General features: G+C 40.5%; 1 protein-coding gene and 1 long non-coding RNA gene across 6 annotated transcripts in view; one reads left to right on the plus strand and one right to left on the minus strand.

The window, feature by feature from the left end:
* Window positions 1-14,191, minus strand: part of LOC133539070 (uncharacterized) — a 244,299-nt gene that overhangs the window by 181,052 nt on the left and 49,056 nt on the right. The gene's annotated exons all lie outside the window — the stretch shown is intronic.
* The window catches only part of LOC133539060 (inactive rhomboid protein 2-like), a 143,153-nt gene that overhangs the window by 106,001 nt on the left and 22,961 nt on the right, over window positions 1-14,191 (plus strand). For 4 of the 5 annotated variants that reach the window (XM_061881094.1, XM_061881093.1, XM_061881092.1 and 1 more), the window contains one exon: window positions 8,725-8,878. The exons of the other annotated variant lie outside the window; for it this stretch is intronic. In XM_061881094.1, the coding sequence (XP_061737078.1) occupies window positions 8,725-8,878 (154 nt within the window). The remainder of the gene's footprint in view (window positions 1-8,724; window positions 8,879-14,191) is intronic. 5 annotated transcript variants of the gene reach the window in all.

Genomic DNA, 14,191 nt, shown 5'->3' on the forward strand with positions numbered 1-14,191 from the left:
AAACGTGGACGTCTGATTCCAATCATTGCAAGTCATCAGAATCAGGTAATACACCAACTTATATTCTTGTCTTCATTAAAGATAGGAATCTATGTGTTAAACATGCATGTATATTCATTAAAACACCTTCAACATGTGAACAAAAACGGCAAAATATAAATTATATAATGTATATATAAATGTATGTGTGTATATATATATATATGTGTGTGTGTGTGTGTGTGAATAAATGATTTGTGTGTGTATGTATAATATGTGTGTGTATAAATGATATGTGTGTGTATGTATATATGAGGTAGATCACCTCGACTTGGTCATTTACTAAGTGATTGATAAACGTTGAAAAACTTATTGGGGTGTTACCATTTAGTGGTCAATTGTACAGAATATGTACTGTACTGTGCAATCTACTAATACAAGTATCAATCAATCAATCAAATCAATGAATGCCTACTGAGCCTATGGTGCTGTTAAGTTATTGTGGTTCAATGTGCCATTTTTTTATTTTATTTTAATGTACTATTTTTTAATATATATTATTATTTTAGTTGTTTAAGAGATATTCATGGCTCTGAATTTGCTCATTTCTATTTTTATGTTTTTGTGCATTATTTGTTGCCGTAATCAGGTTACTGATCAGTTACTCAGTACTTGAGTAGTTTTTTCACAACATACTTTTTACTTTTACTCAAGTAAATATTTGGGTGACTACTCCTTACTTTTACTTGAGTAATAAATCTCTAAAGTAACAGTACTCTTACTTGAGTACAATTTCTGGCTACTCTACCCACCTCTGCCCATTTATTATTAACCAATTGGTTACATAAATTTTAACCTTCAACATATCCAATAAAAACAAAATGTTATATTTAAAGTGCAAAATAACCACTAAAACCAATATAATTATACAATTGAATAGAATAAATTAAAAATGAATTAGAATACCCTGAAAAATAACCTAAATAAATCCAATTAAAAAAAAAAAACGATTTAAAGTGCAAACAATTCAAGTTCACTTCAGTTATTTTTTTTACTGTCAGCATATGTTGGAAACAACTGTGGGCAGGGACAAAAACAACACAATATTGTCCACTGTCCACCTGCTCTAAGTTAAGAGTTCACAGCTCCAGTTTCACTAACTGACTATGCCCAAAACAATGCAGTAATTACTCTTAGTCTTCACTGAAAAATAGTGTAAGCACAATAAACATATCACTGTAATACAGGGGTCGGGAACCTTTTTGGCTGAGAGAGCCATACAAGCCAAATATTTATAAAAGTATTTCCGTGAGAGCCATATATATGTTTTTTGTCAACACTGAATACAACTACATGCGTGCATTTTAAGAAAGATCCACATTTTTGGAGTAAAATACGTCTCTTATTCTTTTTAATAACATTGTTATTCTGAGGCTAACCAAAAATAAATAAAATACTTCTTACCATTAATCCGACTTCTTGAACAGGTGCGGTAGAAACCGGATAGACGGATGAAAATGCATGAGAAGGGTTTGTATTTTTAACATTATTTTTGACACTGTGATTACCAGCTGAATTATTCATTACTTATCGTTTTAAGCAATATCAGCTAAGATTTATCGGAGAGCCAGGTGCAGTCATCAAAAGAGCCACATCTGGCTCTAGAGCCATAGGTTCCCTACCACTGCTCTAATAACAAGAGCATAAAACAAATAATAATCAGTCAGTACTGACTACCCTTACTACTCCTCCTCCTCTTTCTCCACTTTCTGCAGTCCGAACATAATGTGGAGATTTTTTTTTAAGAAGATGAGCATTTCGGCATGCTGTGCTGTTTTGTCTACAATGTAGCGGCGGCTAGGAATAATGTAGCGAGGTTGGAGGTGCTCCATTAAGCGTTTAAACCCCGACATTACTCACCACCGACAGGGGCTGGTCATCAAGCACAATAAACTGGACTATCTTTTCTGTTATGGCCATTGCCTTTTTGCTGTCCCGTGGTAGTTTATCACGTCTTGCAAAGCTTTCAACCAGCGTGGGTTGCTGAAGCGAGCCAGAGGTTTGTTGCTTCGCCTTGCTGCTCTCGCGAAAATCCTCATGTTCTTTTTTGTGGTGTTTTTTCAAATGTGCGATGAGGTTGCTTGTATCGAAAAGATTACAGTTGGTACAAAATGCGGCTGCTAGACTTTTGACAAGAACAAGAAAGTTTGATCACATTACGCCTGTACTGTATATACCTTTATATACATATATACATACATATATACCTATACTGCCTCACCTGCACTGGCTTCCTGTGCACTTAAGATGTGAATTTAAGGTTTTACTACTTATGTATAAAATACTACACGGTCTAGCTCCATCCTATCTTGCCGATTGTATTGTACCATATGTCCCGGCAAGAAATCTGCGTTCAAAGGACTCCGGCTTGTTAGTGATTCCCAAAGCCCAAAAAAAGTCTGCGGGCTATAGAGCGTTTTCCGTTCGGGCTCCAGTACTCTGGAATGCCCTCCCGGTAACAGTTCGAGATGCCACCTCAGTAGAAGCATTTAAGTCTCACCTTAAAACTCATTTGTATACTCTAGCCTTTAAATAGACTCCCTTTTTAGACCAGTTGATCTGCCGTTTCTTTTCTTTTTCTTCTATGTCCCACTCTCCCTTGTGGAGGGGGTCCGGTCCGATCCGGTGGCCATGTACTGCTTGCCTGTGTATCGGCTGGGGACACCTCTGCGCTGCGGATCCGCCTCCGCTTGGGATGGTTTCCTGCTGGCTCCGCTGTGAACGGGACTCTCGCTGCTGTGTTGGATCCGCTTTGGACTGGACTCTCGCGACTGTGTTGGATCCATTGTGGATTGAACTTTCACAGTATCATGTTAGACCCGCTCGACATCCATTGCTTTCCTCCTCTCTAAGGTTCTCATAGTCATTATTGTCACCGACGTCCCACTGGGTGTGAGTTTTCCTTGCCCTTATGTGGGCCTACCGAGGATGTCGTGGTGGTTTGTGCAGCCCTTTGAGACACTAGTGATTTAGGGCTATATAAGTAAACATTGATTGATTGAACCTTCCCGGTTCTGTCCCCCCACGGGACACTTGCGCCTGACCAATGTTGTGTCAGGCTTGGACTTGGATTGTGTGTGCTCCTTCGACGCAGAGGGATTACAGGACGAGCCAGGCGTGAATTAAGGTACATGATGTTTTATTAGGAATTCTAAATACAAAAATAAACAAACTAAGGGCGCTCACAAGGAGGTATAAAACTTGGCTACAAAATATAAACAGGAAACAAAAACACATGCTCAATTGGCATGAATGAACTAAGAACAGAAACAGCACGATGGCATGACTATAAACAACTAAAACAAAACACTTACTGTGAGAACAAAACCAGGAGGCAAAAATAGCAAGGTGCGTGGCAGGTGATCGTGGTCATGGAGAATGAGCAGCAAAGGTCGTAGATTACAATGAAAGTTAGAACGGCATGGGTAATGAAAGTTGGTGTGAAGATCCTAGCCCACGATCACCTGCCACGCACCTTGCTATTTTTGCCTCCTGGTTTTGTTGTCACAGTAAGTGTTTTGTTTTAGTTGTTTATAGTCATGCCATCGTGCTGTTTCTGTTCTTAGTTCATTCATGCCAATCGAGCACGTGTTTCTGTTTCCTGTTTATATTTTGTAGCCAAGTTTTATACCTCCTTGTGAGCGCCCTTAGTTTGTTTATTTTTGTATTTAGAATTCCTAATAAAACATCATGCACCTTAATTCACGCCTGGCTCGTCCTGTAATCCCTCTGCGTCGAAGGAGCACACACAATCCAAGTCCAAGCCTGACAGAAAGATCCCAGCACGAAGACAAGAAAAAGAGTGTCTTAAATAGCTGTGATGATTAGTGAAAACAGGTGAGGCTGAGAACAGGGATGTGACAGGTGAAAACGAATGAGGTTGGCATGGAAACAAACAAAACCAGGAAGTGCAAAACGTGACTGATTGTCCAAAATCAAAAACATAACATGACAAGACAAAACATGATCCATAGGTGTGACATGTTGCATTTAGCGGCAACGTCTTTGTCCGAGTTTACGTTAAAATACTTCCCCACAGCCGACATCACTACACTTTGCTGCAAGCACACGCGTTGTCGTTGTTGTGATCACGTGGGCTGTGCATGCTGGATCAGAGACGCTCTTCTTCCGCGGCTGGCACCAACGTTAATTAAGGGGCATTTCCGCCACCTATTGTGTTGGAGTGTGATCAAACCAGAGTCACCTATTATAGAAGTGCTGCAGCGGAAAATGGACAGCTTATATAGGAGTTTTCAGATTCAGTCCGATAAAATCCGATTGATTTCCGATATCAATATCGGATCGGGACAGCCCTAGTTTTTTGTTTTTTATGCATTCTAACTCGTAAATAAACACTAGCAGCTAACAATGGAGCAAATAAAAGTTGCTCTATTCCGCCTATAAAGCCCTCTAAAAAACTTCCATCAATGTAATATATACATGATGTAAGTGTATATGTCATGTAGTAACATTCATAATAACATGTAATATATACATGATGTAAGTATATATGTAGTATCTAGTAACATTCATAATAACATGTAGTATATACATGATGTAAGTATATATGTCATGTAGTAACATTCATAACATGTAATATATACATGATGTAAGTATATATGTAGTATCTAGTAACATTCATAATAACATGTAGTATATACATGATGTAAGTATATATGTCATGTAGTAACATTCATAATAACATGTAATATATACATGATGTAAGTATATATGTAGTATCTAGTAACACTCATAATAACATGTAGTATATACATGATGTAAGTATATATGTCATGTAGTAACATTCATAATAACATGTAATATATACATGATGTAAGTATATATGTCATGTAGTAACATTCATAATATGTAATATATACATGATGTAAGTATATATGTCATGTAGTAACATTCATAATAACATGTAATATATACATGATGTAAGTATATATGTAGTATCTAGTAACATTCATAATAAAATGTAATATATACATGATGTACGTATATATGTCATGTAGTAACATTCATAATAACATGTAATATATACATGATGTAAGTATATATGTCATGTAGTAACATTCATAATAACATGTAATATATACATGATGTAAGTATATATGTCATGTAGTAACATTCATAATAACATGTAATATATACATGATGTAAGTATATATGTCATGTAGTAACATTCATAATAACATGTAATATATACATGATGTAAGTATATATGTAGTATCTAGTAACACTCATAATAACATGTAGTATATACATGATGTAAGTATATATGTCATGTAGTAACATTCATAATAACATGTAATATATACATGATGTAAGTATATATGTCATGTAGTAACATTCATAATAACATGTAATATATACATGATGTAAGTATATATGTAGTATCTAGTAACATTCATAATAACATGTAATATATACATGATGTACGTATATATGTCATGTAGTAACATTCATAATAACATGTAATATATACATGATGTACGTATATATGTCATGTAGTAACATTCATAATAACATGTAATATATACATGATGTAAGTATATATGTAGTATCTAGTAACATTCATAATAAAATGTAATATATACATGATATACGTATATATGTCATGTAGTAACATTCATAATAACATGTAATATATACATGATGTAAGTATATATGTCATGTAGTAACATTCATAACAACATGTAATATATACATGATGTAAGTATATATGTCATGTAGTAACATTCATAATAACATGTAATATATACATGATGTAAGTATATATGTAGTATCTAGTAACATTCATAATAACATGTAATATATACATGATGTAAGTATATATGTAGTATCTAGTAACATTCATAATAACATGTAATATATACATGATGTACGTATATATGTCATGTAGTAACATTCATGAAAACATGTAATATATACATGATGTAAGTATATATGTAGTATCTAGTAACATTCATAATAACATGTAATATATACATGATGTAAGTATATATGGCATGTAGTAACATTCATAATAACATGTAATATATACATGATGTAAGTATATATGTAGTATCTAGTAACATTCATAATAACATGTAATATATACATGATGTAAGTATATATGTCATGTAGTAACATTCATAATAAAATGTAATATATACATGATGTAAGTATATATGTCATGTAGTAACATTCATAACAACATGTAATATATACATGATGTAAGTATATATGTAGTATCTAGTAACATTCATAATAACATGTAATATATACATGATGTAAGTATATATGTCATGTAGTAACATTCATAATAACATGTAATATATAAATGATGTAAGTATATATGTCATGTAGTAACAGTCATAACAACATGTAATATATACATGATGTAAGTATATATGTAGTATCTAGTAACATTCATAATAACATGTAATATATACATGATGTAAGTATATATGTCATGTAGTAACATTCATAATAACATGTAATATATACATGATGTAAGTATATATGTCATGTAGTAACATTCATAACAACATGTAATATATACATGATGTAAGTATATATGTAGTATCTAGTAACATTCATAATAACATGTAATATATACATGATGTAAGTATATATGTCATGTAGTAACATTCATAACAACATGTCATATTCATGTATTTTGTTCATTTTAATTAGGCGCCGTATTAATTTCACGGGTGCATCATAACGTTTGCTTTTCCTGTCAACATCAACAGTACTAATAATGGCAGACTTAATGAGAGACAACAAACACTACTTTTGGACAAATGATGATTCAGAAGCCTATATTTTGGAGGCTGAACATACAGAGGATGAGATAAAAGTTTTCAAAGCTATGCGTTAAACAGATCCAGCTTTGGTGAAACACTCAGCATCATGTAGCAGTATTGCTAAGTGCTGTACAAGATAGAAAAAAAACAATCACTAACTGCTCTCACTGGGATGCCAAATGATGGATGTTCATATCTTCCCATTTAAATAAAGAATTAAATTATAATTCATACAAAGGGTCAAAAAAAAAAAGGATAATCTTTTTGTGTCTTTCTCACCATTTCTGGGTATAAGTTGATACTTCTCGGTTCATGGCCGCAACCATCTACTACAGGGGTAGGGAACCTATGGCTCTAGAGCCAGATGTGGCCCTTTTGATGACTGCATCTGGCTCTCGGATAAATCTGAGCTGACATTGCTTGACGATAACTAATGAATAATTCTACTTGTGTTAAAAATAACGTTCAAAATACAAAACATCCTCATGCATTTTTAATCCATCCATCCGTTTTCTACCGCACCTGTTCAAGAAGTTACGTAAATATTAAGAAGTTTTTTATTTATTATTGGTTAGTGTGGGGCTTGCCCTCCTGGGGGTTCTTCAGACCACCAAGCACCGACATGAGAGCCTGTTTCAGGGTTACAATATTGTTTTATTTTTCAATAAGTCTCTTAGTTGCTTTCTAGCTATAGTCTTTTTCTCTTTCGTTCTTGTACTTGCTCGCGCTCTGGCTCCCGCTCCAACCCCGTCTCTCCTCATGGCTGCTGTTTATAACAGAGCGACAGGTGATTAGATAACAAGGCATAGGTGGGCCATCTACGCACCGGTCGCTGATTTCGAGGCCGATCCTGGCAACACCCCGCTTCGCTGCAGTCCCGCAGGCCACGCCCCCTCCACAGTTAGCTTCAGAATAATAAATGATAAATGGGTTGTACTTGTATAGCGCTTTTCTACCTTCAAGGTACTCAAAGCGCTTTGACACTACTTCCACATTTACCCATTCACACACACATTCACACACTGATGGAGGGAGCTGCCATGCAAGGCGCCAACCAGCACCCATCAGGAGCAAGGGTGAAGTGTCTTGCTCAGGACACAACGGACGTGACGAGGTTGGTACTAGGTGGGATTTGAACCAGGGACCTACAGGTTGCGCACGGCCACTCTTCCACAATATTATTACAAAGCTATTATACTCTAGAAATGTTGGTCTTAATTAAAAATGCACGTGTTTAGTTGTGTTCAGTGTTAAAAAAAAATTATATGGCTCTTACGGAAATACATATTAAATTATTTGGCTTCTTGGCTCTCTCAGCCAAAAAGGTTCCCGACCCTTGATCTACTATCTAGGTAAGAGGCATGATTTATGATCTATAATTAACTGTCACCAACCCAGAGGTGATGCAGCAGCATCTCAGTACAGCAATATAGCAGCATAAGCTTGTTACCTCTCTGGGATCACGGCAGCACTAAAAATGCTTTGTCTGCGTTAGCGCATATAATAACAATATCACTACTACTTGATCAATATTCAGGCCAGGAGGTATAAATGGAGTATTGTTGGCGGTCTTTGGATGTTTTTTATAGAGAGCTTGATGGGTGGAATAATGTTCTCCCATTGGCTGCGTCCTTGTCGTTCAAAACAAAACGTGTTCTTGTCTTACATAGGTGTAGTGAATAATTGGCCACACTCCAAAAAAGTCCACTTCCCCTTTAAGTTACTAAGCCATTCAGCATTCTGCAGGATTCACACCTGGAGTAGTATTTTTGAAAAGCCTCACGTGATGTTTATATGCACATCAGGAACACCTCAGGTGGAGATATTTGCTGCTTGGATGATACAAAGATGTCGCCTTAGACTTGCAAGCATCTCTCTGTGTGTGCAGGTTGCTCCACTGCCTGGTGTCCGTGGTCTTTCAGATGACCATACTCAGGGACCTGGAGAAGTTGGCCGGTTGGCTCCGCATCTCCATCATTTACATCTTCAGTGGGATCACGGGGAACCTGGCCTCTGCCCTCTTCCTGCCCTACAGAGCGGAGGTGGGTTGGTCTGTGGTGACTCCACACATGCACACAACCTCGGCTCTTGACATCATAGGAGTGGAATGCTTCCTCTTAACAATGATTCCATTCCAATTTCAAATGTTATGTTGTCGACACAATTCAGGGACGATATCAGTTTAGAACAGGGGTACCCATTACGTCGATCGCGAGCTACCAGTCGACCGCGGGGGGTGTGTCAGTCGATCTCCAGCCAGGCTTTTAAAAAAAATAGTCCTAAAAATTAGTGATCATCAATCTTCACCAAGACGTCACTTAAATGACATTCACGGTACCGGAGGGTCTTGTGAGATGACGCTGGCTGCTGCAAGATCATTATTATTAAAATATGACCGAGAGGAAGGCGAGAAACACTTTTTATTTCAACAGACTCTCGCGCCGTACCTTCCGTCAAAACTCTAAAGGCCGACTGCACAACAAAATAAGAGTCTCGGAAAAACTAAATACAGAGTCTCGGAAAGCTGCCGTGCACATCACTTGTGCACGCCAGCTTTCCAAGACTCTTATTTTGTTAGCGCAGGCAGCATGAAGCAGGGCTTTTATTGTGAAGATAGGAAATGTGCAGTCGGCCTTTAGAGTTTTGACGGAAGGGACGGCGCGAAAGTCTGTTGAAATAAAAAGTGTTTCTCGCCTTCCTCTCTGTCATTTTTTCATAATAATGAACTGGCAGCAGCCAGCGTCATCTCACAAGACCCTCGGGTGCCGTGAATGTCAATCAAGCAAGCTACGGAATTTGCCGCCAATGTTTTTCTTGTAAAGTGTATGGAAGCTGGATGAATTAGATGCCAAAAACCAACCACTTTCATGTGGTATTGTACAGAAAGGACAACTTTTTTTCTCCTCCATTTGAAAATGTGGGCGTTATCATCATTACTGTCTGATTCCAATCAATGCAAGTCATCAGAATCAGGTAATACACCAACTTCTATTGTTGTCTTCGTGAAAGAAAGACATCTATATGTGTTACACATGCTTGTATTATCATTAAACACATTTAACTTGTTTACAAAAATGTCTCTTTCATAAATAAATAAACATAAATGATATATATAAATGAGGTAGATCCCCTTGAGTTGGTCAATTGAAAAGTAGTTCGCCTGCAGAAAAAGTGTGGGCACCCCTGATTTAGAACAATAAGATCCAAAAGGATTGATTGAGTTGAAATGGGTTCAGTAACTTCTTAGGGAAACAATCAAGCCGTGTGATTGTGAAGAAAATCCTGCAGGTGAAGTTTCTACACTCCTCTTATTTCTTGTCAGGGAATTGGGTATTAATGATTTATGGATCTGAACAAGCAAGTAAACAACAATTAACGGCCAATCATCAAATTGTAACCAACACTTTAGGTTGAATGAATAAAAGGAAAGTACAATCACCAACATTTAACAGTAGATTTACCTGCTACTTTTGCTGTTGTTTGTCAGCATACAAATAATCCATCCATCCATCCATTTTCTACCGCTTATTCCCTTTCGGGGTCGCGGGGGGCGCTGGTGCCTATCTCAGCTACAATCGGGCGGAAGGCGGGGTACACCCTGGACAAGTCGCCACCTCATCACAGGGCCAACACAGATAGACAGACAACATTCACACACTAGGGCCAATTTAGTGTTGCCAATCAACCTATCCCCAGGTGCATGTCTTTGGAGGTGGGAGGGGCCTATCCCCAGGTGCATGTCTTTGGAGGTGGGAGGGGCCTATCCCCAGGTGCATGTCTTTGGAAGTGGGAGGAAGCCGGAGTACCCGGAGGGAACCCACGCATTCACGGGGAGAACATGCAAACTCCACACAGAAAGATCCCGAGCCTGGATTTGAACCCAGGACTGCAGGAACTTCGTATTGTGAGGCAGACGCACTAACCGCTCTGCCACCGTGAAGCCCATACAAATAATATCATATAAATATTTAAAATCAAGTGCAACCAACATCTCTTCAAGTTGAGACAAACTAAGTGCAAACAAATCGTTTTAGTTCAAATGAGCAGTGGTTTGACCTGCTAATGCTCTCATTTTAATGAACATGTCAGGCTTTGTGGGGCGGTTTAGCTCGGTTGGTAGAGTGGCCGTGCCAGCAACTTGAGGGTTCCAGGTTCGATTCCCGCTTCTGCCAACCTAGTCACTGCCGTTGTGTCCTTGGGCAAGACACTTTACCCACCTGCTCCCAGTGCCACCCACACTGGTTTAAATGTAACTTAGATATTGGGTTTCACTATGTAAAGCGCTTTGAGTCACAAGAGGAAAAGCGCTATATAAAAATATAATTCAAATATAATTCCCTTTCCCCTGACAGTTTGTCTATGTTTTAGTTTTTTCCTCTGCATTTGTCTGTTTCCTCTGTTTAGTATTTCCTGTCTAGTGCTCTTATTTTGTCAGCTTCCTGTCTTGTTTCGAGTGCTGGGTTCCTCCTCAGCTGCTGCTGATTGGCACCTGGCCACACCAGTTGCCAATCAGCCCGCTCCTATTTGTACCTGCTTTGTCTTGTGTCAGTTGCTGGATCATTGTATTGTCCTTGCCACATGTCACTCTTGTCGTGCTACCTGTCGTGTCGTTTTGTCACAGCTACTACCTGTCGTGCTACATTTTGTCCTGGTCGTCGTAGCGGTAAGCTGTTTCTGTTAGCATTAGTTATTTCCAGTTTTTTTGTTTGCTATCCACTAGCTTCCACGCTAAAGTTCGTTTTTGTTTTCTAGCTTCCAGTGCTAGCTCCCTTAGTTTGTTATTCCGCCCACGTCCGTGCTTTTTCTTTGCTCTTGTTTAGTTTTAATTAAATCATGTTTTCATGTTCTATGCCTGCCTCCGTCTCTGCATCATGGGGTTTGTCAACAAATAACTCTGACAGAACAGCTGCAATGGTCTAGAAAAGTTACAATGAATACAAACACACCAACTTTTGTCAAAGTAAAACAACATAAAGCCGAGGGACTAAGTGGCTGAGACAGAAAGTTGACAATGGTTGAAAAAGTGAAGTGTAACCACTCTTTCACTCATGAATAACTTCCTTTTTTACTTTTTTAATAATACTGCGGATTTTAAAGTATTGCTACCCCCAGTGTAGGGGAGGTCTGTGCGTATGTCGGCGTCAGTTTCCAGGGGTTGTCGGCAACAGGGGAGATCAGTGCGTAAATGACCTCATCTGCCCTTGAAACACACCTGAGATCAGTGCATACGTACATGACCTCACCTGAAAGCATCATGCATGCGCCAAGGACCCATAGTGGATCGGCTTTCAGAAGAAACCACTTTGCCAAGGACGGGGTGATCGCACTATTTATGATCTCTACTACCCCATTTGATCTGATATAAGTCTATATTTATACATACATATGTGTGTGTGTATGTATATATATATATATATATACATATATATTATATATATATACATACACCTCCTCTCTGAGCTGCTACCTTACCGTGGTAGAGGAGTTTGCGTGTCCCAATGATCCTAGGAGCTATGTTGTCTGGGGGCTTTCATGCCCCCTGGTAGGGTCTCCCAAGACAAACAGGTCCTAGGTGAGTGATCAGACAAAGAGCAGCTCAAAGACTTCTATGGAATTACAACAAAATGAACTCAGATTTCCCTCGCCCAGACGCGGGTCACCGGGGCCCCGCTCTGGAGCCAGGCCCGGAGTTGGGGCACGATGGCGAGCGCCTGATGGCCGGGCCTGTCCCCATGGGGCCCGGCCGGGCACAGCCCGAAGAGGCAACGTGGGTCATCCCTCCAATGGGCTCACCACTCATAGGAGGGGCCATAGAGGTCGGGTGCATTGTGAGCTGGGCGGAAGCCGAAGGCAGGGCACTTGGCGGTCCGATCCTCGGCTACAGAAGCTAGCTCTTGGGACGTGGAACGTCACCTCACTGGGGGGAAGGAGCCTGAGCTAGTCCGCGAGGTAGAGAAGTTCCGGCTGGATATAGTCGGACTCACCTCGACGCACAGCAAGGGCTCTGGAACCAGTTCTCTCGAGAGGGACTGGACCCTCTTCCACTCTGGCGTTGCCGGCAGTGAGAGGCGACGGGCTGGGGTGGCAATTCTCGTTGCCCCCCGGCTCAAACCCTGCACGTTTGAGTTCAACCCAGTGGACGAGAGGGTAGCTTCCCTTCGCCTTCGGGTGGGGGGACGGGTCCTGACTGTTGTTTGTGCTTACGCACCAAACAGCAGTTCAGAGTACCCACTCTTTTTGGGTACACTCGAGGGAGTACTGGAAAGTGCTCCCCCGGGTGATTCCCTTGTCCTACTGGGGGACTTTAACGCTCATGTTGGCAACGACAGTGAAACTTGGAGAGGCGTGATTGGGAAGAATGGTCGCCCGGATCTAAACCCGAGTGGTGTTTTGTTATTGGACTTTTGTGCTCGTCACGGATTGTCCATAACAAACACCATGTTCAAACATAAGGGTGTCCATATGTGCACTTGGCACCAGGACACCCTAGGCCGCAGTTCCATGATCGACTTTGTAGTTGTGTCATCGGATTTGCGGCCTCATGTTTTGGAAACTCGGGTGAAGAGAGGGGCGGAGCTTTCTACCGATCACCACCTGGTGGTGAGTTGGCTGCGATGGTGGGGGAGGATGCCGGACAGACCTGGCAGGCCCAAACGCATTGTGAGGGTCTGCTGGGAACGTCTGGCAGAGTCTCCTGTCAGAGAGAGTTTCAATTCACACCTCCGGGAGAACTTTGAACATGTCACGAGGGAGGTGCGGGACATTGAGTCCGAGTGGACCATGTTCCGAACCTCTATTGTCGAGGCGGCTGATTGGAGCTGTGGCCGCAAGGTTGTTGGTGCCTGTCGTGGCGGTAATCCCAGAACCCGTTGGTGGACACCAGCAGTGAGGGATGCCGTCAAGCTGAAGAAGGAGTCCTATCAGGTTCTTTTGGCTCATAAGACTCCGGAGGCAGTGGACGGGTACCGACGGGCCAAGCGGTGTGCAGCTTTAGCGGTCGCGGAGGCAAAAACTCGGACATGGGAAGAGTTCGGGGAAGCCATGAAAAACGACTTCCGGACGGCTTCGAAGCGATTCTGGACCACCATACGCCGCCTCAGGAAGGGGAAACAGTGCACTATCAACACCGTGTATGGTGCGGATGGTGTTCTGCTGACTTCGACTGCGGATGTTGTGGATCGGTGGAGGGAATACTTTGAAGACCTCCTCAATCCCACCAACGCGTCTTCCTTTGAGGAAGCGGTGCCTGGGGAATCTGTGGTGGACTCTCCTATTTCTGGGGCTGAGGTCGCTGAGGTAGTTAAAAAACTCCTTGGCGACAAGGCCCCGGGGGTGGATGAGATCCGCCCGGAGTT

This window comes from Nerophis ophidion, linkage group LG20 (genome assembly GCF_033978795.1).
Source record: "Nerophis ophidion isolate RoL-2023_Sa linkage group LG20, RoL_Noph_v1.0, whole genome shotgun sequence".
NCBI lineage: Eukaryota > Metazoa > Chordata > Actinopteri > Syngnathiformes > Syngnathidae > Nerophis > Nerophis ophidion.